The 25769-nt window shown below is 35.4% G+C and overlaps 1 protein-coding gene across 3 annotated transcripts in view; it reads left to right on the forward strand.

Annotated features, from left to right (window-relative positions):
• The window catches only part of Rab11fip2 (RAB11 family interacting protein 2), a 39660-nt gene extending 16102 nt beyond the window's left edge, over positions 1-23558 (forward strand). Inside the window, exons 4-5 of one of the 3 annotated variants that reach the window (XM_004625641.2) lie at positions 15658-15703; positions 21666-23558. In XM_004625641.2, the coding sequence (XP_004625698.1) occupies positions 15658-15703; positions 21666-21896 (277 nt within the window). In that variant the 3' untranslated portion in view covers positions 21897-23558. Of the gene's footprint in view, positions 1-15657; positions 15704-17781; positions 18068-21665 lie in introns of those variants that run through there. The other 2 variants (XM_023708998.1, XM_023708997.1) reach the window with 2 other exon arrangements.
• Positions 23559-25769: the final 2211 nt, after the last annotated feature.

Consider the following 25769-nt stretch of genomic DNA (forward strand, 5'->3'; position numbering starts at 1 on the left):
AACACATAGCGAGTCCAATAGTTAAAGAGAACAGGTTGTTACGGTATGATCAAACCAGATAGAGGATGTAAGTCCTCTGGAGGTTTCTGAAAGGAAGGTATTAAGATTATATTCCAGTGACCCCATTGTTTTAATTTTTATAAATATGTAAGCTTTTTGGTTTAATGTTTAAGGTAAAATTTGAGAATTATTTCTTTGTAAAATCAAAGAGCAGGGGAGATTGTTAAATATAGATTGAATTTCTGTTGATTGCCCCTAATGAAAATGTATTTGAGAAAACTATGTTGGACACACATAAATTATGCAACTTAAAATTATTTTAAACATTTATTGTTCAGTATGTGTTTACACTTGTGACCCTATTGGCCAGAATTGCTTGGCCTTGTCCTCATGTTGACCTCAAATCAGTCAGTGCAGGCAGAGGTTGTTTGCATTTTACCAGTTAACCCAGATTTCTCCAGTCAGGCTTTAATGCTGCCTTCAAGACAGAGTTGATATTCCTACTTGCAAATATTTGACGTACTTAGTTTCTGTGTAAGTTTGATATTGCCAGGCTATGAATTTTAAATTTTGGTTTCAGAAACTCCCCAATTCAGCAAGCATATCTCATAGACATAGTCTAAAAATTAATATAAGGAAAGCACTTACAAGTCCTAATTCTTCCCATGACCACATGTCTCACTGTGGCTACTATAGTCCCTCAGGATGATTTTTTAAAATTTCAGCTTTCAGACAGGGATGTAGCTCAGCGGCGTAGCACCTGCCTGGCAAGCACAAGGCCCTGAATTTGATTCCTGATGCCAAAACAGAAAAAAACAAAACAAAACAAAATTTCAGCTTTCATAATCAAATATTTTCGTTATTATTTTTGAATATTAACCACATACAAATGTATCAGATTATTAAGATGTAAATCATCTTTCAACTCGTAGAAAAAAGATATGCAAATAAGTATAGTTCTTAATTATATGCGAAGGACTGGATAATATAGAGAAGGACTGGATAATGTAGAGGAAGTAGGAATCTGTGGACATTTTGAAGTTGAGATGTGAGATGATTGAATTAACCACTTAGATATCCCGGAGCTAGCATGGAATACCTGTGGGGTAGGGGACAGGGAGGAAGACAGAGCTCAGGCAAGAAAGCTAGTTAGGAAATTATTACTAGTGAGATGAACTGGTAAAGATCACTTCACAGTGAGGATGAAAAAAGAATGGAGTGCCTTTTAGAACTATTTCTGGGTTAAAATAAGCAGAACTTGCTCACTCTGCTTTTGAGTAGGTGGAGTGATGGCAGAGAATGTGTAAGGCAAAAGAAACATAATTTTAAATTTGATGAAATATAGTAGTTTTAAAAGTTACATTTTACTTAGTTTTTCAGCACCATAACAGACTTTGGCTTCTTCAGACAGACATGCAAATTTCAGTTACTACTTAGGAATTTATACTTTTAAAGTATTTTCTCTTTTGCATTGTAATTAATACACATATTTCTCCCCAGTGATTTTGGCTTTAACAAATATTACCATTACTGGATCTCTTCTCTTAGTTTCTTATGAAGAGAATAGTATTTCTCATGTACTTGGCCCTTATTTCTGCGCACATCACCTTTCCAGGCCATCTACTTGTATGCCTAGAATATTTTCTGGTGAACAGTGTGATTTTATCACCTACAATTACTTTTTAAAAAAATAATAATAAAGCTTTACCTTTTGAAACACAGGTAGTGTTTCTCTTTAATTTATGGTAGTAGTGTTACCTTATGGCCAGGATGTTTTGTTTTGTTTTGTTTTCAGAACCGGGAATTGAACTCAGGCCCGTGCACTTGCCAGGCAAGTGCTTATTCCACTGAGCCATCTCCCCGGCCCTCCAGGATGTTTTAAATAGTTGCTAGTGACATAAAATAAAGCAGGTGATTTGATAATGAAACCATTTTCCTTGTATGTATTTAATTCATTTCAAAAAATGTTAAAATCCAACCATTTGACATACATTCTTCAACTCAAATTTTAAAGATGAATCTTTGCTCTTTGATTGTTGTATTACTATATTATATACTGTTACTATACAACTATATTAAAAATATTGATTATATTAAATATATAGAAAGACATTGATGTATTTATTTTAAGCTTACAACTATGATGATCAAGAACTAATATTGCTTAAATAGCAATTACTTACATCAACTTGACCATCTTAGAGTAGAACAATCCAAATGGCTAGTTCTTCTTTATGGTTTAACAAATGTATCTAAAGTTCCACTGATGATCAGAGTGGAGATTTGAGGGTATTATTTACTGAGTGCTAAAGTAGCCATACCAACTTTCCTTTGACAAGGATATGTAAGAAATGACTTACAGTCAACATAGAATGAATTGTGTTGAACAGAAGTATGTTGAGTTTGCTTTAGGAAAAGAGGAAAGAGCAATTAATTCAATCTACTGGAAAGAGGCAAATTCTTCTTCAAAGGAAGATGCTGTTGGGCTTGATCTTGACCACTGAATATATTTTAAGTTGGGGAATGAGTCATTAGCCCATTTTAGTAAATAGCAAGAAGACACATTTTTAAAAGGGGTTAGATACATTTTGAAGGAATCTTTTATAAATAGTTGCTGTGTATTATTATATCATTAGCCCTTTACTAACAGCTGAGTTATTTCACCATTTCTTTTATAGTTGAGGCTATGAGCTATATTCTATGTCTGTCATTCCCTGCCTAGTAGGTTCATGAGGAGACATGTTTGCTACTGTAGGCTACCAGGAGCCAATTAGCAAGTGCCTGCAGCAGCTCCACATTGAGGATAATGAACTCTTTGTTCAGGAGCCTGATATGGGAATGGGGTGTTCATGTTAATCACATATTTTATCAGATGCATACAGTATTTTAATTTCATTTACATTTTTCAACTTCAAAGAAATTAATTGCCCAAAATTATTAAAGAGTCACACTGAACATAATTTTTGATGCAGTGTACTTGATTTATTTCTTCCGGTAAAGTATTTCACAATGTAACATAGTGTAAACACTAATCTAGTATTCTAAAGAAAGTGAAGAAGTATCAAGAGTTCAAATTTAGGAGTCAGGTCTGGGTTTGGGTCTGTTAAATAACTGCGTGACCTTGCTTATTAACCTTTCAAAGCCTTATTTTTTTTTTTCTAACTGCAAAATAGGGATAACAACCTTGGGGTAGATGAGATTAAATATAAGATGCATACTTGACATTGTATACTTGGAAATGGTTGCTTTGGGCATGATCTTACTATATAATATCTATATAACATTTGCTTTAAAGTAGATGGATTTTTTTCTTAGTAAAAATATATTGTTTTAAAAAAAGTCTCAAGATTAGAATTTGTTTTAAGAAGACAGTTCAAGCTATTACAGTAGGAAAGATAAATGTTAAAGCACCTTAAAATATTTTAAAGGGCCCTTGGGGAAGGGCTGCTTTTTAGGAGATTCACACAAGCACTGGTGTTGTCTTATGTCCAGGACTTGAACTTGAATGTGAACTCTTTCATTTCTCTGTCATTGAAAAGTACCCTTCCCTCGCTTGCTCCTCCCTCCCTCATTCTGTCTCTGTCCTTGTCTCTGTCTCTGTCTCTGTCTCTTCCCCTGCCCCCTTCTCTTGGTCCCCTTGTTTTTAACTAAAAATAAGAACTGATGAACTGAGTTTCTGGACTCACGTTCTTTAATATGCCTGAAGTAATATTATGTTTTTAATGTTCCATCATACTGATGTTAAATTCTTCAAATATGTGAATGACAAATATTCTTCGATTGTTATCAAGTTGCTTTGTGGAATGATGTCTCTTGCGCTTGTCGCACTGAGTAGGATCTTAGAATGCCACTTCTGTAGCCCTACTATCTTTAGCTCAGTAGATGCTATATGTAGGATGATATTCTAGAATAAAGGTGTTTGTTTTCAAACTTGATAGCAAGGAATTTTGATCTTGGTTGAAAAATGTTTGTGTTGCTCTCTTTTTTCCAATGAGAATGCTTTTGATGCTATGATTCAAAGGATATGTAAGGCAAAGTTTCTTGTCTTCAAAACCAAGAGGCAAATGGGTACACAGTATGTAATTGATTGTTCCATTGAGTACAGTTAGTGCTGTTGGAGGTAAAAGTTACTGAAGATTCAGTGAGTAGAGTTAGTCTAGGCAGTGTAGAACACATCTACAAACATGCATGTGTGAAAAGAAAGGGCTTTGCTGAAGAGAAAAATGAGTGTTTTGAAGGACTCTCCTGGTCCCAGCCTGTCTTAAAACCATTAAAAGTTGGAGGTAGTGCTGAAGATGGGACGTTGTTATTATGGACTTATCATGCAGAATGACTGATTCGTACCTAATTCTGTAGAAAAAGATTTCAGCCTGTGAGTGCTGTGAAGAAAGACTGTTATTTTAGAACTTGGCCCAGCAGCTCTGCTGTTGTGTGCCTGGTAAGAAGAGATACATGAACTCCAGGAACGGTATCAGCGAGGCTGCATTTCTTAGTACAATTTAAAATTCAGAACAAGAACTTTTTGCAGTGAAAAAGTAATTTTAATTATATAACCTACAGGAACAAGAGAGTGAGAAAATTTTGTGGCATAAGAAACATATACTAAAGTCCATTAAGGCTACACTCTTCAAGTTAGTAGGACCCTCTGCTTTAGCTGTTACTGAGTAGTATTCTTTTTTCTTTTCATGAAGAAACTTTCAGAAAAAGCTGAGAGCTATAAAGTATAAAGTAGTATAATGATTTTGGGTAAGATAATTATTCACCTCTTTGTTGGGGAGGGTTAGAAAGTTTATTTTTTAAATAAATCAATATTTTCTTTTGTAACAAATAGATTTCTATAGCTCTGCTGAAATGAAACCTTGATTACTAAGCATGTTTTAAGGCCAGCTTCTCAGCTGGAAATTAGGAGGGGTAAAAACACCACAGTCACCCCAGCAACTCTGCTTCCAAAAAGATGCTCACACAGGAAGCTGTGGCTTGTGTTTATCAAGGCAGAAGCCCTGAAAAGTCTGGCTGATTTGGATTCTCCTCCTTGACAGGCTCTGCAGAGGGAAACATGGGTGCTTACTGGCTAAGTCCTTCTCTGCAGGTTGCTCTTCAATAGCTGATGCTGTTGTGGAGACCAGAATGACTGGGGAAGCTGGGATTCCTTTCCAGAATGTGGGCTTGTCTCAAGCCCAGAGAGAAGGAAACAGCTAAATTGGGGCATCATGGTCAGTGACATTTGGGGGCCCTCTGGATTTTTTTTTTAACCTGTTCAGAGAAGCCCAGGGATACCTGGTCTTTTCTCTCAGGGAGGACTGACTCACCTCTGCTTAGGTTGTCCTTAAACCCTCTCCTCCCAGGCACAGGCAGGTCAAGTTTGCGGGGATGTTCTTGGTTTCAAAAGTAGGAGGAGATTATACCAGTTCTGACTCTATCTAGTATCTTGTTTTCATCATTCCTTTTCACTTCTACTGTTTTGCTTTAAAATGAAAAGGAATTGATTTTTAAAAAAATTGATTAGTAAAAATTGATTAGTGTGTAGTGTTGCAGATGGTAGGCCAGAGTCTGTGCAGAGATGGACCAAACACAACATGACTTCCCATGGTGGCAAAATATTCTTTTTATTTTGAGAGATACATTATTATATTATGGAATAAAATGCAAAAGTTCACTTGAATTTTTAAGTTCAACTTGAGATGTCAAAGAAATTTTATGCTTGTTGCTAGATTTCTTCTCATGTATTAGGGATACTAAGAGAAAAAGTTTGAGAAGCTTAGTTCTAAAGGAATGGAATTTGGGATCCAAGGGCTATGTTTAGAAACTTGTGAATTACTATTCCTTCTCTTCATGAGGAGAAAATTGTAAATTAAATTTGATTAAACATTATATTCTGGATGAAACATGCCTTTATTTCATAGACATCCATAAACCCTCTAGTGTTAGGGTTTTCTCTAATAATATGTACTATGTGTTCTTATTCTGGAAACTCAGCCATGTCTGAACTAGCTGTCCACAGTCTTGGGCATCACTGACCTCAATTTTTAATTGTCTTGCCTCTGAGGTCTCATAAAAGACACCTTGTGAGATGTTTATAGGCAAATTACTGTTAATCCCCATAGACATTTTTATATTGTGTCATCTGTTTCATGAGCATGCCCAGTCCTAGGAGAGAAAAGATAGTATTTTATGCTATAATGTAATTTGATTTGGTTCTGAGCTCTGTGCTTTATTGAAGGAGAAATATATGCTGAGTTTCACCTGGTCTCCTAAGCCCTGTTTGTGTATATAAAAAAATAATTGAAATGTGATAATCATTGCTTTTATTAGTTATACTCTCCAAGTAGTTTGGTTTTTTTAGAGCTTTGAAAAGATTATTAAATGACTTTTAAAAATTCCTTTAACTTGTAACTTCTATGGAATAAGACATATGAATAAAGATAAATGAAAATAATTTAGGTGTGTTAATTATTGAAACTGTCCTACCAATTTGATTTGAAATTGTCTCATTGCTGTTTGTTTCTCAATAAAAATATGGAAAAAATAAATAAAGTTTTGTCCAGGAAGTATAAAAAAAATAATTTAGGATACCAAAAGAATCTTACGTTAATCTGTCTTGTGGTCAGATACCTAAATATTGTTGATCTGATTGATACGCTGTGTAAATGGATTGGTTGAATTGATTTTTATTGGAAACCCATCAACTGTCCATTCTTGATGACAGTTACAAATATTGGAAAATCCTGTCTTAAAAAGTGAAAAAAAAATCCATTAATGTACTCTCAAATCTAGATAAAAGTTATTTTGTTAAGCAAAAGAAGTTTCTTTTGCTTTTTGGGGACTTTATTGCTTGTTGGTTGAATTTGTATTGACCTATGTTTGATTTGCCCTGTTAACATTATCCCAATATTTGCAAATTTTTTATTAAATACTGGTGTTACGGAACACCTGCCTTTTAGGTGTCTGCCCTACCACAGACAGTATGTCAGATGCTAGAACTGAGAAGATTAATGAGAGATGGTTCCTCCCTTCAACTGGCTCTTAGTAAAAAGGAATGGCAACCCCTGGGAGTGAGAACACAGAGAGAACGCAAACCTATGTACCTTATATCAAAATCACACTTTTCATATAAAATATCTTCACACTCACTTCTTTTTATTGCTTACATAGCAACCATTGCTCGAGTAGGTGTATGAAGCAGTAGATTATTGTATTGAATAAATTTAGTAAAATTGGTGTTTTTATGTTTCCTGTTACATTATCTTACAAAAGTTAATGGAAAAATACAGTTTAGGGTCATCCCATATTTGAATAATTGGACTGGTAAGCAGTCAAAAAACAAGAACTTTTGTACAGGTAAGTAGATGTACCTGGGCAATGGATGGTAGACAGAGAGTCTGGAAAGATAAAAATTGGGTTGAATTTAATGGACTTCGAAGGCCAGACTGAAACCATTTATTCAGGAGGAAGATAGAGGTCATATTCTTGACAAGTGCGTATTGCGATTGCATGAGAATATGATAGCCAGCCCTGATGGATAAGGGGAGGCTTTGTAGGCAGAAGGCATTTGATCATGTCATTAGAGAGCTGTGCAGAGAAGAAGTGGGCAGGCAGTGAGAGGTCAGGTCTGGGTTTGAATGGAGAAGCTGATTTATGTGAGATGTCAGCTGAAGACATGGGTGTAGAGTATCTCTGGCCTCACTTTGGGAATGCAAGAATCTGGTTCTAAGAGGAAAAAGCCAATAAAATTGATCTAAAAGATGACATATTGACTGGTTTGGTATCTATTCACTGTGGGGATTGGGTAGGATTCTTGGGCTAAGGCTTTCAAAACCAGGAGTTTGTACACATAGCATTGTAAAGAGATAGTAGTCGAAAAGATTTAGTAGCCATCCATCCATGTACCAGTGGCAATTGAAGTAGCAGAAAATGAAATCACCAAATAGTGAAAGATCTGAAACTAACCTTAAGAAATAACCAGTGTTTCTGACCTCACAGTAATCAGAAGAAGAGGACAAGAAATGGACTGTTTAGGAACATAGAAAAAATGCAGTGAACAGGTGTCACAGAAAAGAGCCTTAAAAAGAAGAAACAGTCATAGGTACGCAGTAGGCTAAGAGGTTGAGCAGAGGGAGATGATTGCCCTCATAAAAAGAGTTTGTGACTTTTCATAAAAGAAGCAATAGCTACTGGTGGAAATGTGTTTGGCATTACAGGGTGTGAATAGAAGTAAGAAAGAGCAGGTAGCTTGGGGTCACTTAGAGATTGTCAGAATTAAGTTGGTAGAATGTGTGAGAGGTATTAGGTAATAAATCTGCTTCAGTGAGAGAGGTGAGTCCGAGCAGTCTGAAAGACTATTGGGATGATCAAGGGAATGAAGAATCAGAGAAGGCCATCGTTCTGGAATTTTGAGTGTAGATGAGACTTAGTTATTGTGCCCCGCCTTATTGAATCCATTGGAAAGATGCTAAGAAACATTGGTTGTGAAATGTGTTATAAATTGCTAAGCAATGTAACTATGAGGTGACATTATTTAAATATAAGTCACTTTAGACAGTTGCACCACTTCAAAGGTGTAGGAGCAATGAATCTTTAAAGATACAGTCTTAATTTGGAAATAATTTTGACTATCAAGTACTCTAGCTCTGTGACTATAAAAGATTTGTTAAAATCAGAGGGTTTTTTTTTCTGTAGCTACCAGTGAATCATTTACAAAGTAGATGAATGTATATATGTTTTGAGAAGAAAAAAATAGTATTCAAATAAATAGGTATGGAGTATAAGCTAGAAGCTGAAGGTTTTTTCTCCCTTTCCAATAAACAGAACAATTTTTTAAATTGTTTTAAATACATGAATAGTTACGCCATTTGTCATATGTTCTTGTATCAGGTGAGTCCAGCAGAAAGCAAATGACACAGTTCAAGTTTAGGGAAGAGATGTGGTCAGAGTTACAGCCATCGGAAGGGTCCATGTAGCACCAGAGCCCTTCAGGGCCTAGCAAGTGCTGGCGTGGTTAGGTATAGGAACAGCAGCTGCACAGCCATTTGCACTCAAAAGGCCTGAGGAAGGGTGGGCAGTGGGCGATTCCTCCCTGTCTCCGGGTCTGTGGCCTGTCTCCTTGGAGCTGTTTCCCAGTTCTGGAGTGGAGGAAGCTAGTGTCCCAGGAAACCAGGCTGATGCACTGACTGGAAATCAGCCTCCTACAGTGAAGGAGGAGCAGAATGGAATGGGAAGGATGGATGAGCATGGTTGTTTCCAGTCCTGCATTGTCCTATATCTTTAATGCTGAGATTTAATCAGTTCTAGTTGGAAGAATCCTCAGAAAGTGCATTGGATTCCTTGAACCTCTTCAAGGAGCTCACAGGACTGTGTGGCTTATGTTCTCTTCATGGGGAAAGAAAAAAGTATATGGCTTGAGCTCAGACTGAGGAGTTGTTGAGCCTTTCTTTTCATCTTGACTCTGCTGTTTATGTTACTTTGGGTAACCTTGGCTTCTCTGTACGCATTTCATCATCCATACATAGTTTAAAAATAGCACTTATTTCATCTTTGTCACTGATGTGAAGCTGTAGGTTTCCAGGTCCCTCTTTCTCAGTTAAACAAGACCAATGGGATGCTGTTCTTTGAAAATGATTGTCAGTTCTGTTGTGATACTTTAAAGTTATGTTTATCTACCATACATAATAAGAAATAAACTGAAGTTTGAGCACGTTGCTCATCATTCTCATCTTTTACTTTTCCATCTTGATTTTGCAAGAAAATAAATTTATATTAAAAAGGTTCAAACTTTAGACCCATATACTTGCTTTATAATCTAAGCAGTATTGGGTTTTGCAAAGAGCTATTATGGAAGTTGCAGTCTAATCAGACCTGTTTTTAAATGCCAAAACCTTTTAAGGTAGTTATATGCCTTCTCATTGAAAAATTTAACATCCTACAGCTAAAAAGTTAACACAGTACGCATTCAGTGCTATAAGAGCTTTGTTCTTACCTGTGTTTTTTGTCTTCACAGCATTTTATGGTTTCTTACTCTGAATAGTGTCTTACACTTCTTGGGCATTATTGTTCTAAAAGAGTGTATAATTTTCTTTTTTAAAGAAACACACTTTGCTGCCATGCCCTAGTGATTGCTACTGTAATCAGTTTCTTACTTTATGGATTAGTTGTTGTTCTGACCTATATAATGGAAGACTAATACATAGCACTGATTGAAGGATAGTTTCAATTTCCCACTAGTTTGCTTCCTATTTATATATTCACTGTTCATTCTAACTTTGAGATACAGAAATACAAGTGATTCCTACTGTTTGAAAACTGCACATGTGTAAACATCATATTGTCTCCCTAGTGTAAGAAGCTAAAAGAATAAACAAAATACAAAATATACAGCAGATACTGTAAAAGGAAAAGAAGCAGCTCAAAAAGAACAGCTGGGTTGGGGGGAAGGAAAAAAGAAAGGGAAAAAATAAATGTTTACATATATATGGGGCCGGGGAGATGGCTCAGTAGAATAAGCACTTGCCTGGCAAACGCAAGGGTCTGAGTTCAATCCCGGGTTCTGGCAAAATAAAACAAAACAATACATATATATGTATGTATACATGCACACACTCATACACACAAGATAGCTAAGACACTTATACTTCTAATTTCTTTTAGTTTATTGGAAAGAATCGTTTTTGCTTAGATTGTTTAATCAGTTTGCATTACTATGCTTTGTAATCTGAGCAATTACTTTTTTTTTATTGTAGTGGGTAGAAGGTCTTACTACGTAGCTCAAACTCATGTTTTCAGCCTCCATAGCACTGGGATTACAGATGTTCTCCACCACGCTCAGTCTCAGCGGGGCCAGTGTGCCATGTGTTGTCAGGGATCAAATCCCGGCAGCTGCACTTACCTAAGCAGGCGCTTAGTACACTAAGCTGTCTTGCCAGCCCTTGACCAACTACTTTGAAGATAGCAGTATACAATATATTAACCATTGTTAATTTCTTACTGTCTGGTTTTAAAATTCTATATTGTTTTTCTCTTTAAAAATAATTCAAAAACAAATTTGAAAACCATTAATTTTAAATTTTAGAATTAGAGGGCTGGCCAGATAGCCCAGCAGATAAAAGCATCTCCTTAGGTAGATGCAGGGACGGGGTTCAATCCCCAGCATGCCATGCCAGCCTTGCCCCAGGGCACACTGAGACTGCAATTGAGACTGGGTATGGTGGCACATACCTGTAATTCCAGTGCTTGGAAGGCTGAAAACAAGAGGCTCACTAGGAGTCCAATCTGGGTAGTGAGACCCTGTAGACCCTGTACTAAATTTTAAAAATAGGAAATAAAAGAATTTTAGAATTAGAGTTTACTTGGAAATTTTTTTTTTTTAATTTGGAAGTATCATACAATTAGAAATTCAAGCTTTTGCCCATAAACCTCAAAATGCTAAGGTCAATTTAAAATACTTTGTAAATATTAAAATAGCTTTATCAGTTTAAAAGTTACTTTAAGATCTACTGCCTCCTTCAGACTTCATTTCTGACTTCTAAAATTAAACTTCTGAAATTCTGGAATCTCAGTATATATAAACTTTTTAAATCTGAGCATGTCTGAGTTTATTTTATACCTGATTCAAAACACCGTTTCCCTTAACCTGTCAGCAGCTCAACTGAGCAGTCAGACGCTATTACTCGATATCTTGTCTGACATGAGGACACGAGTCCAAAGAGAAAGATAGCACAAATTGGTGCCACACTTCAGTAAATAGAGACATTTTATTTTTCACCAAGCTAATTCAATCCAGTTCAGTTAACTCTTTTTTTCTCCCATGAGGACAGATCAAAAAAGGCAGTCATGAATGACTGAGCTTGTCATGTGCTTGACACGTCAGTATGTGAGTATAAAGGAGACCACAAGGGAGGGGCTCAGCCTCTGGAGCTCACACAATGCCGGTTACAAGGGCCTCACTCAGACGTGCCCTCGGCTGGGCTAGGGAGCTCCGCTCACTACACATTCAGGTACAGTGGAGAAGGACTGGTTCTGCTGCCCTGCGTGCCCTTCCCCTCACAGTTGCTGCAGCCTTTTAAACTTAACCATTGTTAAGAATTTTCAGTGCAGTTGCTTAGTTCACAGGTGTCTGTATATGTAGTTAGGGTGAGAATCATCCCAATTATCTGCTAGATTCAAAAATCTTCTGAAGATTCTCAGGATCATTGCCTTACCCATTTTCTACATATAAACTGTATGGCTTCCCCTGTCATGTTTCCTAGCTCTTCTCCTTGCTCTCTTTTCATTGTCTAGTCCTCAAGTTCTTGCTTTCCTTTTAGTTGTATTATACCTTTCTATTTGTATTTCTTTTGAGTTCTTATACTAGGGAAACTATACGATATTTACACATGGGTGTCTGGTTTATTTCACTTATGAGTATATCTTCAAGTGGCATCTGCTTATGTGTAAAGGCTTCGAGTTGATCATTCTTTATAGCTGAGTAATGCAATTTCTGACACTGCCAGGCAAGTGGAAGACCCAATACTACTATGGACTACTGCACTCTTTTAGAATATTTTGTTGAGTTAACATACCTATAATGTTCAAATGATGGAACTAAACAAAAAGGATACAGATGAATGTTCATGTTGTATCTGTGTATTCAAAATGGTTAGGATAGATATATAGTTAATTATCTTAATGAATAGAGGGATTTGTTCTAATGGTGTTTGTAAATAGGATATCATGTCTGCATCTTGTACAGCAAATAACCACTAGGAAGAGAGTATGCAATGTGTTAATTATTGGAACTGACCTACCAATTTGATTTGAAACTGTCTCATTGTTATTTGTTTCTCAAAATTATGGGAAAAAAAAATTTCAGTTCCTCACTGAGTTTCATCTTACTTTCCTAAGTGAAAGTTATTGGTTACTATGTATTGTTAGGTTTGTGATGTTGATAAAATCATTGTCCTACAAGCCTGTTCCTTAAAAACCCTTATTAGAACAAGTAGAATATTTGTAGAATTCCTGAGACATAACATTAGAATTTATAGTTATAATGTTCATTATCAAAAGATGTAGTAGGATGACTTGTGCCAGCAAATATGAAACATCTGAATGTTAACCTTGTCAGAAAACTGCCCATTGCTCTCTGGATGAGGTCCAGTATTCTCTTCTTTGGCCTCAGAACCCTTCAGGGGCTCCTTCCCACAACTGCTGCTCGTATTCTAGTCTCTTCAGTATTCTGCCACAATGGTACTGTCCTGAAGCTCCAGACCATGCCAGATGATCTACAGAGCTCTCCTCCTCCTCTAGCCTACCCAGTCTACTTTTTCCATTTAAACCCAGGGCCTTGTGTATGATGGGCAAGCACTTTATCACTGAGATACAGCCTAGCTCCTTTCTGTAACTTCAGATCCTACTTTTTCCCATGAAATAGGCCCTGTTTGCTGGCTTAGTATAGTAGAACATTGCTTTTCTCTGTATACTCTAAAAGTACAGTTGTCAAGAGTGCTTCCCCTCTTCCTCCAAGTATAGCTCTGCCCCATGTCACCATGAGTTGGTGTTGCCTAATCAGTTTATGAGCCTCTCAGTTAAGGACTTCAGCAGTACAACCAGTGCTCATGGAGCTCTGCTTATGGAGAGGAGGACTAGTTCTTCATGTGCGTGTCGCACACAGGAGGATAGACAGCTTTAGTCACTGGGAGGACTGTACACAAGTCACCCAACTTCTCTGTGACTTGCTGTTGTGTTTTTAAAATGAAGGTATGGAAGATACAACATTATGGAACCATATAACCCCCTTCAGGTCTGTCTGAACTTTGATAAAGTACTTAAAACAGTGTCTGGTATAATGCTACACAATGTTTACGTGTTAATTGCTCTGCCATTGTTACTACAACGTAAGTTCATGTTTCTTAAACATGTGTCCCCGCTAGTCAGTGGTCTGTGTTTTGAATTTTAACTTGATCATCATACTTTTGCTACTCCATTTTACAGCAAAAGAATCGATCATAAATGTTAAGTAATGCTCTTAGATTCACATGGTGCAAGGCAGAACCAGGATTTGAATGCCTATTGCCTTCTTTGCTCCAGTCCCTCAATCACTTCTGTGCTCCTGAGCACCTTGGTGTTCTCATAGACATGGGTGTAAAAACATTTGTGCCTGAGGGTGTCGGTCAGACAGAGAGGAATGTACCAGAATGTGTTTCTTGAGCCATTAGAAGCCATGCTGTGAGATAACGGGGCACAAGGAGAGTGTGGTCCTGCTGGATGCCTCTCTTGGCTGGCATGGATTGGAAATCACGTGTCAGCGGCTGCTACCACTGTACTCTAGGTCAAGGTGAACTATGTTAAAGGTCTGGATTTTTTTTTTTTCAGCCACTCTTTAATCAGAGTCTTAGGCTTTGTTGGTATGGTGACAGTAGTCCTAGAGCAGGTACAGTACCACAGAGATGGTGAGATACAGAGAATGAGACTGGCTGCAGCCACATAAGCATGACAACAGTGCACTGTAGGTATTTAAGCATGTTTCACTCTTTTCTGCCATGTCACCCAGCTCTGCTGACATACAAAACTCAGCAGGATCTCTACCTAGAAAAGGTCATCAGCTAGTTCTTGGAAGCTCATGCTACAAATCTTATAATGAGACTTTGGCTGTGTGGCAGTCTCTTGATGGCTTTGTATGCATGTATACCTTAAGATACATGCTTATAAATATTTTCTAACTAGGATATCCAGTCTATAGTTTCTGTCACACAATTAAAAGTTTCAAAAGTGAATTTCTTACATCTTCAAAGGATTCCAGTTTTTTTGACTGATAATATGCAAATAATGAAAAAATACATATCTTACAGTAAGTCTTTTCTTGTGTGCATGGAATAAAAAGGCCTGTAGGACAGCAATGCTTTGTAGCGGTTCTGAGGCTAATACTCTTAAGTGCTGGGTAAAAATTAAACTTGAAAAGCACTGATGAAATATTTACTCATCAGATGGCTTTGAAGTTGAGCTTCTTTTGGGGTATAGTCCTGGTCCTAATGGACAAGTTTCAAAGGCAAAAATGGTTATAACATTCAGCTGTGATGTTTTCTTATTCTTTGCATGGAAGAAATCTATATTGCTTTGGTCTGCTTCAGTCTTTAAGTTTTGAAAGCTGGCTACTTAGAAATCACATTAATGACAGAAATGGTCCATACCAATCTGAATTCATTCTCATTGATAGGGTAATGTTTGATAGTTAATTTTTCTAATACCTCTAGCATTTTAAACAAAGAGTACTTTAACTCTTTTGTTCTTTCCGAACATAAATTTACTTAAGCCTCCATGGTTTTATATCAATTCCTAAGGTGATTAGTGTGTTATAAAATGATTAATGTTATAAACTAGTTTCATTAAGTATCTTGTTTAGTAAAATCACTATGCTTAAAGATGTTTAGAAACTATACATTTAGATCTATTACTCAATTCTGATAACTGAAGAATTTTCTTTCATAGTTTAAAATTGTAGCCGAGTGAGTGTTAAGAATGTTGAATGAATGCTGTTTTTATTTTACATCTTGGATTCAGTTTCATTTCTCTGAGTAAATTTGTACTTCACAATTTTTTATTGCAATGTTGGTGAAGAATTTTCTAATTCTATGTTTATTTCCATGTGGACTATGACACACTTTTAATGTTTATGTTTGTTTTATTACTTAGTTTTCATATGAATCCGACAAGCAGTGAAGACCTCAGGAAAATCCCGGTAAGTTGCTGAGGGGGTTAGAGGCTTACCAGAGAACAAATCAGTCTGCTCTCAGGCACATACAGTCCTCAGAATATCTCCCTCTCCTTGAATATTTCAGTTACTGAAGTGTCATCTACTTTATTTGGGAGGAGCAAGAGGGAAAGTGATATTCAGCCTTTGCTTTTGTATAGTAGGGTGTAGCTTCTTTATATGACTAGTGGAAGTTCAAGCAGTTATAACTAATGCAATTTAGAATTAAATATTTTGTTTGCAGTTTGTTTAGCAACAGTATGCTAAAGTGGACATTTTATTTATGCATTAACAACACGTGCAGAAGACTGATGTGTTTGTTGTTGTTGGAATTGTGACTAAAAAAACAGTAAAACTGCTTGTTACCATCCAACAATCAGAAAAGCAGCCAGCCAGAGACCTAGTTAATCAAGAAACTATTTGAAAAACAAATAGTTTAGGGTATGTACCTTCCTGGTCAGAACAAACCCATATACTATATATTACTAGGATTGTCAGCAACTAGCCAAATACCCTCTTGTATTTTGCAAGAATTATTTTGCTATCTTAACTTCATTTTTATTGTTATCTGAAGTCCAGTGTTGGATTTCAGAGTTCTCTTGCATCTGTAGTCAATTCTAAATGTATTAAATCTAGATAATAAGTTACTTTACAAAAATATGGACAAATATTCTTAGTAGAAATCTAAATTCTCACTGAAAACCAGAAATAGAGCCTTTATTTCAAGAGTCTTGTGGTTGCTGTTTCAACCATCTGTCCTTAATGTGTGTGATCCAGATGTATAATATGAATTTTTTAAGCTATCACATATCACGAGTTTCTATGATGTGATATGCCTAAAAGAAGTAAAGGTGGAGTTAGAATTTACTTTATAAAAGCAATTGTCTGTCCTTAAAATTGTAGAAAACATTGTAGAAGCACAGGATGTTGTACTGTGTTTGTGCTGTTTTATGTAAATGATTTGTGAGTTTTGATGTTTCATAAATACTAAAGTCTTTATAATATGGCAGTCTGGCAAGAAATGTCAGAATATATGAAGTCAGCCTTTGATCAGATAGGAAAATGAATTCTATCAGGCGGTTACTTAATCTCAAACAAAATGCAACATCAAAAAATCGATTTAATGTGTAGCCATTGTTTATTAAGTAACCTTAATTACAATTTCTATGTGCTTGTAAATGTACTTTTCCAAATCTTGTAATTTATTGCTATTAAAGCATGCTTAGAAATCTTTAAAGAAATAAAATGTGAAAATTGTTTTAGTTAAAGGATTTAAAGGTGATAAAAGAATCCATGATGTGTGATTATTTTTCTCAGGAATGCTAACTATTGTAAATGACAGTTAAAGGATTACTAGGTGTTGTTAATTTACTGCAAGATACAATTAAGAGGAGAAAGCTCATCCTTAGACTGACTTATTGAGGAAAAGTATTTGAACAATTTTTATGTTGGAGATTATAAGATGTTTGAAGTAATTTACATTAAGTTCTCCAGTAATAGACGTCCACCAAGTTATTTTCTTCCCTTCTGGATGTAGTATTTTGTAATTAAGTTTGTACGTCGTCTCTGCTGGTGCCAACACCTGTCTGTGAAAGCGCGGTGTTTAAGCAGGAGCAGTAGCCAGTTGAAAGGGCAGCGTGAGCTCTTTAAGGCCTAATTAAGAACTGAAAGGGAGATGAAGGGAGGAGGACAAAAGATGTGAAAGTAGCTGAGATGATATTCCCAGAGCAAAGTTCCTCATTAGAACAATAATGAGATGATCGGAGAATGCCAAACCTTCATCTTCTCTCACTCTCTCCCCTCCAGTTGCCTTGGATGTCAGTTAGTGCCCCACCAATATTTGGTTGCCAGGACAACCTTTCTTTAAATCTTCAGTTATTTTGAGCCCTGATAATTTGCTTTTGTTTAAATTTAAATATTGTAAAAAATGTATATTTCCTATCTTAAAGGCTAGATTATGTGTAAAGTAAAAATAGGCCGCTTGTAATTCTCATTCTGTGTACAACTGTTATTTAAAATTCTGATTAAAACACTTCATGTGATGGTTCTGCTGCTTGCTCACCCAGGCCCCGCTTCTGTATCTGCATGTGGACATTTTTTAGCAGACACAGAACAGGCATGAGCAGGATTGGTTGTGAAAGGGGAAAAGAAAAAGAAAAAGAAAAATTTACATTAAATTTCAAAATAAGACATCTTAACAACATACGTGCTGTCCCTGTGGAGCGCTGTAGGTCCGCATACTGGGTACCTAAAGGCTTCATTGTGAGTTGTGTTTGGTTTGTACCAGTTTGGAAATTTCTCACTATTCAAAATTTTTCCAAGAACAATAGTAAATATATCTTGAAAAAAGTTTTTAATGTTTCCCTGAGAGTTTTCCCCTTTAAGCAAACTAACTTTATAACCAGAAGATAGTTTTCTGTTGTTTACACTAGTTAATACTAATCTTTGTATTCTTTTCTCTGCATTTATATTAGCAGAAGGATATAGATTTATTGCATAGATCTGTCAGTGTAAGAATCTTATGCCTGAAATTAGAAGGTTTGTATGGATTTCAACTATTGAATAAAATCTGGAACCAAACCTGAAGCTGTTTTTAATTATTTTATATTCTTTTCCAGAATGCAGTTAATAGTTACATGTGTTTCTAAGATGTTTTCTTACCCAGAAACTTGATGCTGAAATTTAGAATAAAATTGTCACATTAAAGGACAAAGGGAAGTTTTACTGAAAATAAGTCACTTGAAGGGGTGGGTAATATGTTGGTATATTCTCAGCTATGGCTGGAAAGTGTTGAGCAGCATTCTGAGATAATAGATTACCTTGGGAGATTGTTAGATTAATTTATATCATATTAACTTAAGCAAATTATATCAAAATTAGACACTTGATATCTTTTCATCCTCGTTGTCTTTAGAGAAATGCTAAAAAATTTTAACTGCATTAGCCATTATTATTTATACAATGTTTAATATAACTGTAGATGATTTTTAAACTGTGTATTATTTACTTTGGAAAAATCAATTTGTTGCTGTATAATTTCATTAAGATTTGAGACTGAAACAGATGCTATTATTACGTTAAGAAAAAACAGAAAGCAGTCAACCAATCAATAACATATCACATTTAGTTTAATTTCATTAATTCCTTCAGTTCTTATAAGAGCTCTCATTTTTCAGTGAATGTTATTAGCAAAATGAAATCATTATAGTTGGGACAATTAATTGTAAAAATGCAATTCAGAAAAATCACTTGGTAGACTACAAATTCTGAGTTGAAAGAGACCATGGAGATCATCTTGTTTGTTAGATAAGAAAAGACCTAATTTGATTACTTTCAACTTGGGCTGAGAAGAAACTGTACCTTTGATAAATTTCAAAAATATATTTACCTCCATGGTCTATCTTTGTGAAAATATAATTAAGACAGTTATAGTGTTATATAACCCAAACTACTCATAGACAGTTAAATGAACTAGTAGCTACATGAACCACTGTGTGTGTGTAAACTTACTTGATGCAAAAGAAAAAGCCAGCACCCTTAGAATTGTTATTTGATGGTTTTAGAGTAGTGTTTTCAGGGACAAAATAATATTAAATTATAAAGACACATTTTTCCAGTTTTTAATGCCAAAATAAGTCGTTTTAAATATATCTTACAGAATTTACACTCATGACCTTTTAATACCTCCTCTGTGCATTCTTGTTAACTCTTATGTTTAATACTTCAGTAGCCCTGTGAATAATCTCATCACCTCCAAATGCTCTTACTCATTCTTGCCACTTGGATTTTCCTAGAATGTAACTTCAGTCATGCCATTTTTCTATTTAGATACCTTCAGTGGTTTCTCCTTTCCCATAGTACGCAGTCTGAAACTCCTTAGCATAGCTTGTAACGTCCTTGGTGGTTGTGTGAAGCCTTCCATTTTAGTGTCTCTGCTTCCTGTTTTTCCCTCATTTTCTGGCCATTCTCCAGTAATAGACATTGTGCACTGTGCCTAAGGCTTTGATTCCTAATTGAACAACCAGCCCTTGCAGTGCTCCTAACGCCCGCTGTGCATTCCTGCCTGCAGTGTCTCTGATGGCCTAGTGTAAGCTCTGTCTGCTCCACAAAGCCTGAGAACTTCTAAGGAATGGGAGTTTTTCAATCCTGAGTTTATTGGTTTGTCCTGGACATAGAAGAGTGCTTCAGTAACCCCATATCAAATTGATGTCTGAACATCAGCTTATTTCTCTGGTGCTCTAGGGTGGGGATGCCTGGTGAAGAGTTCAACTTTGGCCTTCCTCATAATAAGTTCTTGCACCCTGAGTTCTGGAGTTCATATCAAAGTAGACACCAAACATGGAAAAGACAATTTCTGTGGCAAAAGGGTCTTTCTTCCATAATCAGTCCTTATTCACCATCCTTCATTAAATGGATTCTTGTAGTCTTTTAAGAGCAAGAAAACCAATTCCTTCATATTTTAGTTTATTTTCCTTAAATTGAAATGTTTTTAACAAAAGTTATGAAATTCATTTAAGTTGTTGGATTTGGTGATAGAACTATGTTTAAAAGGCATAAAAATCACTATATTTGGGCATTTTCCAAATGAAAAGTGTAAATGCTACACAGTGTCAATAAGACATTACAGCATCTTTCTTGATTCTTGAGAAATATTTTTCTATGGCTGCTGGAGACCCATTAATCCTAGAGTTATTGTAATGAAAATTAAATACCATTTTCTTTTTTTGGTTGTATTTATGTTTATGTGTATGTTTCTGTGTAAAATTTTTTATCAATACATTAGGATTACCTAGTAAATATATGATGTGAGTAGTATACAAATATACTAACAGTAAATATTATCATGGTTTGTAATTAATTGAACTCTGAAAACCAAGGTAAAAAGAGAAATATGACAAATTACATATATATTATTATAGGCAGAGGAAAATACTAGCTATTTGAGGGGAAAAAAATCTCTGCCTCTATACTAAAAAACCAGAAGTTATCTGGAGGATTTTATAAGGTTGTTCATTGGTTTAATTTTAAGTGCTCTCAACAGTTCCTAGAAGATCGGGAGAAGTGTATTGATATTGTTGCTTCTTACAGCTGTCTTCCATAAAAAGCCCATGTAGAGTGTTGTGCCACATTTCAATGGAAGCAATTCAGTGAGGATCTGTGTCCAAATGTGTAGTTTGCAGTATCTTCTAGTTTCTCTAAGTTAATTCTTAAGCATCTTTATTTTTATTCTCTCTTAGGTATAGCAGCTCTTAGTTTAAATTATAGAGGACCTTAATCCTTAATTTGGTCTTAAATTATTTGTGAGATTCTTAGATTAGGAAGCTGTTCATACTGAACAAAGGGAGTTAGAATTTAAGGGAGTTATAACCAGTGCTTTGGTGCTTCTGTCCTAGTTTCAGCTTCAGAACTAGTTAGCATGAGGACAGCAATGTGTAATACAAAACCCATGGTTGAATACCTTTCATCTTGATCTTCTAAATGTGTACCATTTCTAATGTCTTATCAATTATTATACTTTCTTTAAAATAAAGCAAAAAATACAAGGAAAAAATTAACATTTCTTGAAAGCATGTGTCAATATTCAATTATTTCCCCAATCTTAACTATATCTGTTAATCTGAGCAACAGATTTGATGATAAAAATAGATAATATAACAACCATTGTTAATTAGCTATTCCTGTTTTGAAAATCTATAACATGTATTATTGTATGTTACCCTGTTTGTGTCTTTTTTTCTATTTGTTTTTACTCTTCAAAATAAAATAAGATAAAATTAAATTAAAAAAGAACTAGTCGGCAAATCTGGCAACTTTTACACTAGTTCTAGCAGAGGATGTTCTGAGGGAAACTTTGTCAGGGTTGAAATACCAAAGTTTAAATGCTAAACAATTCTTAATGTTTGCCCTTGATACGCTTTTTGCTAAAGTGACAGCCTGTACCCCATTCCAGGACAGCAATCCTTTCGATGCCACTGCAGGGTACCGTAGTCTGACCTATGAAGAGGTACTACAGGAGCTAGTGAAACACAAAGAACTCCTTCGGAGGAAAGACACCCACATCCGGGAGCTTGAGGACTACATCGACAACCTTCTCGTCCGGGTGATGGAAGAAACACCCAGTATCCTCAGAGTGCCATATGAACCATCCAGGAAAGCTGGCAAGTTCTCCAACAGTGAATAAAGCCAAGTGTGCTGCATTTGCAATTGGGGAGAGTGAAAGGGTGGGAAGCTGGGAGGGAGGGATGGAGAAAGTAAGCAAAAGGGAGGAAGGGAGGAAGGACTTGCCACTGGAAGAGGTAACACTATCAGGTTTCATTACATATTCCTTCATTGTAAAAAGTTATTTTACCTGTAAATATTAGCAGGGGCTATGAAGAGTGACCTTCGAGGTGAGCAAATTTTAAACTTAAAATGAAAATGGGCCAGATTCATGATGAATAAATATTTCCATGGAATTCATTTGGGTGCTGGTGCTGGCGCTGGCCACTAATCTGCCATAGGCCCAGAAATATCTTCATGAGTTCACGAATTAGTCCTCAGGAATAGATTTTTCATAAAGCAGAAGTGATTCTGTGGCTGCATTCTCAGAAGTCAGTTTATAGGCATTTAGCTTCAGGAATATTGCTCCTTAACAACACTACTTAAAAATAGTTTGAATTCTATATGCGTAAACACACATGAATATATATATATATATATATATATATATATATATATGTGTGTGTGTGTGTTCATGTATCTGTATATAAAATACATGCATATACCTCACATAAACATGTGTTTTTAGAATAACTGATTGCCTCTAGGTTAGGATAACTATTTCACAGATTGAAAATGTCTGTTTGTTCTTTTGATGCAAGACAAATCATTATTCCTCCCATTACTGCTCATTATGGACAGTCTGCTGCAAGTCACTCTTGCCTGTGTGAACCTTGGTTTCCAAGTAAGCTACTGTGTAAGTACATCAAATTTTAACTAATTTTCAAAAAGTAATCATCTCAGTTCCTTTTTGAAAGAATCAAGTTTTAGGAAACTTCATTAGCTCCACAACAGTGTGAATTTCTTTGAATTAATTTCTACCTAATTAGAGTTTTATTTAAGGTATAAGCAGAAGATTAACGCAATTTGTTTTGTTGAAATTCTGCATACCTTTGAAACACTAGCAAGGAAAATATTATAAAGGTATATCTGAAAATAATTTTTGGGGAAATAAGTTATCATCTGGTGCCCAATATCCCAAAGCAGTGAATAAATTCTAAGAATGAAGAATTGGGCTTGGTTTCAAGTTTCATAAATAATGGAACAGATGGTTGCCTTTGGGTCTTGAACCAAAATAAGACTTCAAGGAACGAGGGCTAGAGCAGATTGCTGTTAGCATGGAGTTCGTGCTTTCCATCACCCTTTCATAGTGAATTTATCACAAAAACTGTTCTGTCCACTCCCCAAACTGATGATTCTTTTATGAATTAGCTTTATGTATTTGCATAAAATTATTCCCAAATCCAGAATGAAAGGCAGTGATACAAAAATGCTGCTAATGTTATGCTTTTCAGTTTTACAACCTAAAACACTATGAAACAGAGTATCTGTCTTTCTGAATTTAAAATAAAAGGTTTGTCTCTATATGGAGACTCATGTGTTACCTAATTCTTTAGTGACTAATAGCATTTTTCTAATGTATTATCTCTATTCAGGGTTTATTGATTATTAAATAAAAAGCAACTGTAATAGTTTTGCTTATTTTAATATTTTGAGTCAGAGAATCCTTAGCCAAGCTTAATTAAAAAACCAAAATTCCTTGTTATCTATATTTTCTTAGTTACCTTAGTTTTCCTCTGAGAACATGCATTTTATTTTTATTTTTATTTTTATTTTTTTTAACGGAACCAGGGATTGAACTCAAGCCCTTGCACTTGCCAGGCAAGTGCTTATTCTACTGAGCCATCTCCCCGGCTCAGAACATGCATTTTAAAATTGTGAAAATTCTTAAGTTCAAAAAGCTACATGCCTTTCTAAAATTAAGAAATGAGAGAAAAGGCGCTTTCATCTCTTTTTCCCTCCACTCATAATTAAAGTTCTATGATACACTTAAAAATCTAGTGTAGGTTTTTATTTTCCCATTTGAGGTCTGGGTAATTATTTTTTTAACATGGTACCATTTTAAATTATTAAATGTTACACAATTCTTAGCATTTTTTTCTTACAGTGTTATTGGGACCCAAACTTTTTAAAATACCAGATACCATTTTCAGTATTATGACAGTTACCTGCACATACCATAATATACTTTAGTCAGATTTTTTTTTTTTTTTGTGGAATGAACCAAGATGCCATTTTTGTACTACGGTGATCTGTTTTCCACAGTGCTCAGTAATGGCACCGCAGCTATTGCTGTTCTTTTTTATGAGAAAATTTATTTTTAAAGGACAGTTCTTTGTGTATAGTAAAAATTAGTAAGGAACAGACTTATCCATACATGATGATTGGCCACAACCACGTCAGTATCTTTACCTTCAAAATCTTAGACAAGTATTGTATTTAAAATGAAATCTGCATTTACCACTGCTTGAAAATGTTCGGTTCCAATGCTTATGAATTTTCACCCATGACCCAGAGTAAACGTACTACATATTTTCATAATCAGTCAGTATAACAAACTAAAAAGTGAACTCCCAAGTAAACATATCAGTCTTTCTTGTGTTTGAGCAGAAGTGCAAACAGAGTAGTTTTAATTTGTGGCATTGTAGAAGAAAGGCCAAAAAGACCACCTTAGTTTATTTTTCCATATAAATATCCTAATAATATATTTTGTTAGCACTTTAAACATGAAAATAAAATGTATGTGCTCATTAAATAATGCATGGTACAATAGATTTATAAGCAAATTGACCGGCATTTATGCCTAAAAAAATAAAGCATGCACAAAACTATTTCCACAAGATTCTTTTTAAGTACTGAACTGACATTTATCTCAAGCCTATTTTAAGCTAACCTACATAATTTAACTGTTTCTGGTCTTAATTTAAAACAGTATTGTTTTACAGCCAGTTTTCCTCCCATTTCTAAGATTCACTTTATTGACCATACAGTCCTAGGCATCATGTTATAAAATACCAAGATCATTACTTAGAATTGTATATAAAATATTGTGTAACCCACATGAAAAATGCTTAAGTATTGCTTTTTGCTGCTATATTCTGCTTTGAGCCTAGTTTTGCAGCCCTCCCATGAATATAATGTTATCCGTAGATTATACATAACTTACATGTATTGCTTTTGGCAGTAAGTCAAGATTTAGTTGTAATTTTCCAGCTGTGAAAATGCTGCCTTGTATTTAAAAGGGTTTCATGAATGGAAACCTAAGTAAAGCTAAGCTCATTAGTGACAGTGACATTGGTTTCTTCATGTCCTTCCTTCATCATTGACCCAATCCCTGTATCCCCCTGCCAACCTCCCCCTGTAAGGGTGCTTACTCTTTAGCAAGGAGAATCTTTAAAAAAAACAAAAACAAAAAACCCTTCAGTCTTTAATGTTCCTATAGTAGTTATTACATTACAGCTTTTATTTTCCTCTGTAGCTTTTTAGAAAAAGCAAACTACCTTGCATTTTAAAGCAAGCTGAAACCTTTTTGATGGTCATGTACTCTTGTCTTATAGATACAGTAAATGTCACTTGTGTTTGTGTAAGTGAAGTATAAAGCATGCCCATTCACTTGATCTCTTTGAAGTAAGAGGGAAAGGATCACACTGCTGGTTCATAGTAGTAAATGTGAGGGTCTGGCAGCGCACATTTGAAAGCCCCTGTTTTCACAGATTTATAACTTTAATAATCTAGATGCAATCATTGGAAGCATTTAATATGCAATAGGTAGCACCTTAACTAATTAATTTGCATATGAAGGCTTTCCTGATGTATTGAATAAGAAGTGTAGAAGCTCTTCAAGCATTAAACTAGACTTGACATTTTGTTTCATTTATTTTCCGTCAAAAAGTCTACTCTTGCAATGGAATTGAAATCTGTAACTAATGATACATTTGGGCTTATTAATCTCAGA

Source organism: Octodon degus, unplaced genomic scaffold (genome assembly GCF_000260255.1).
Source record: "Octodon degus isolate 3935 unplaced genomic scaffold, OctDeg1.0 scaffold00010, whole genome shotgun sequence".
In the NCBI taxonomy this organism is placed as follows: domain Eukaryota; kingdom Metazoa; phylum Chordata; class Mammalia; order Rodentia; family Octodontidae; genus Octodon; species Octodon degus.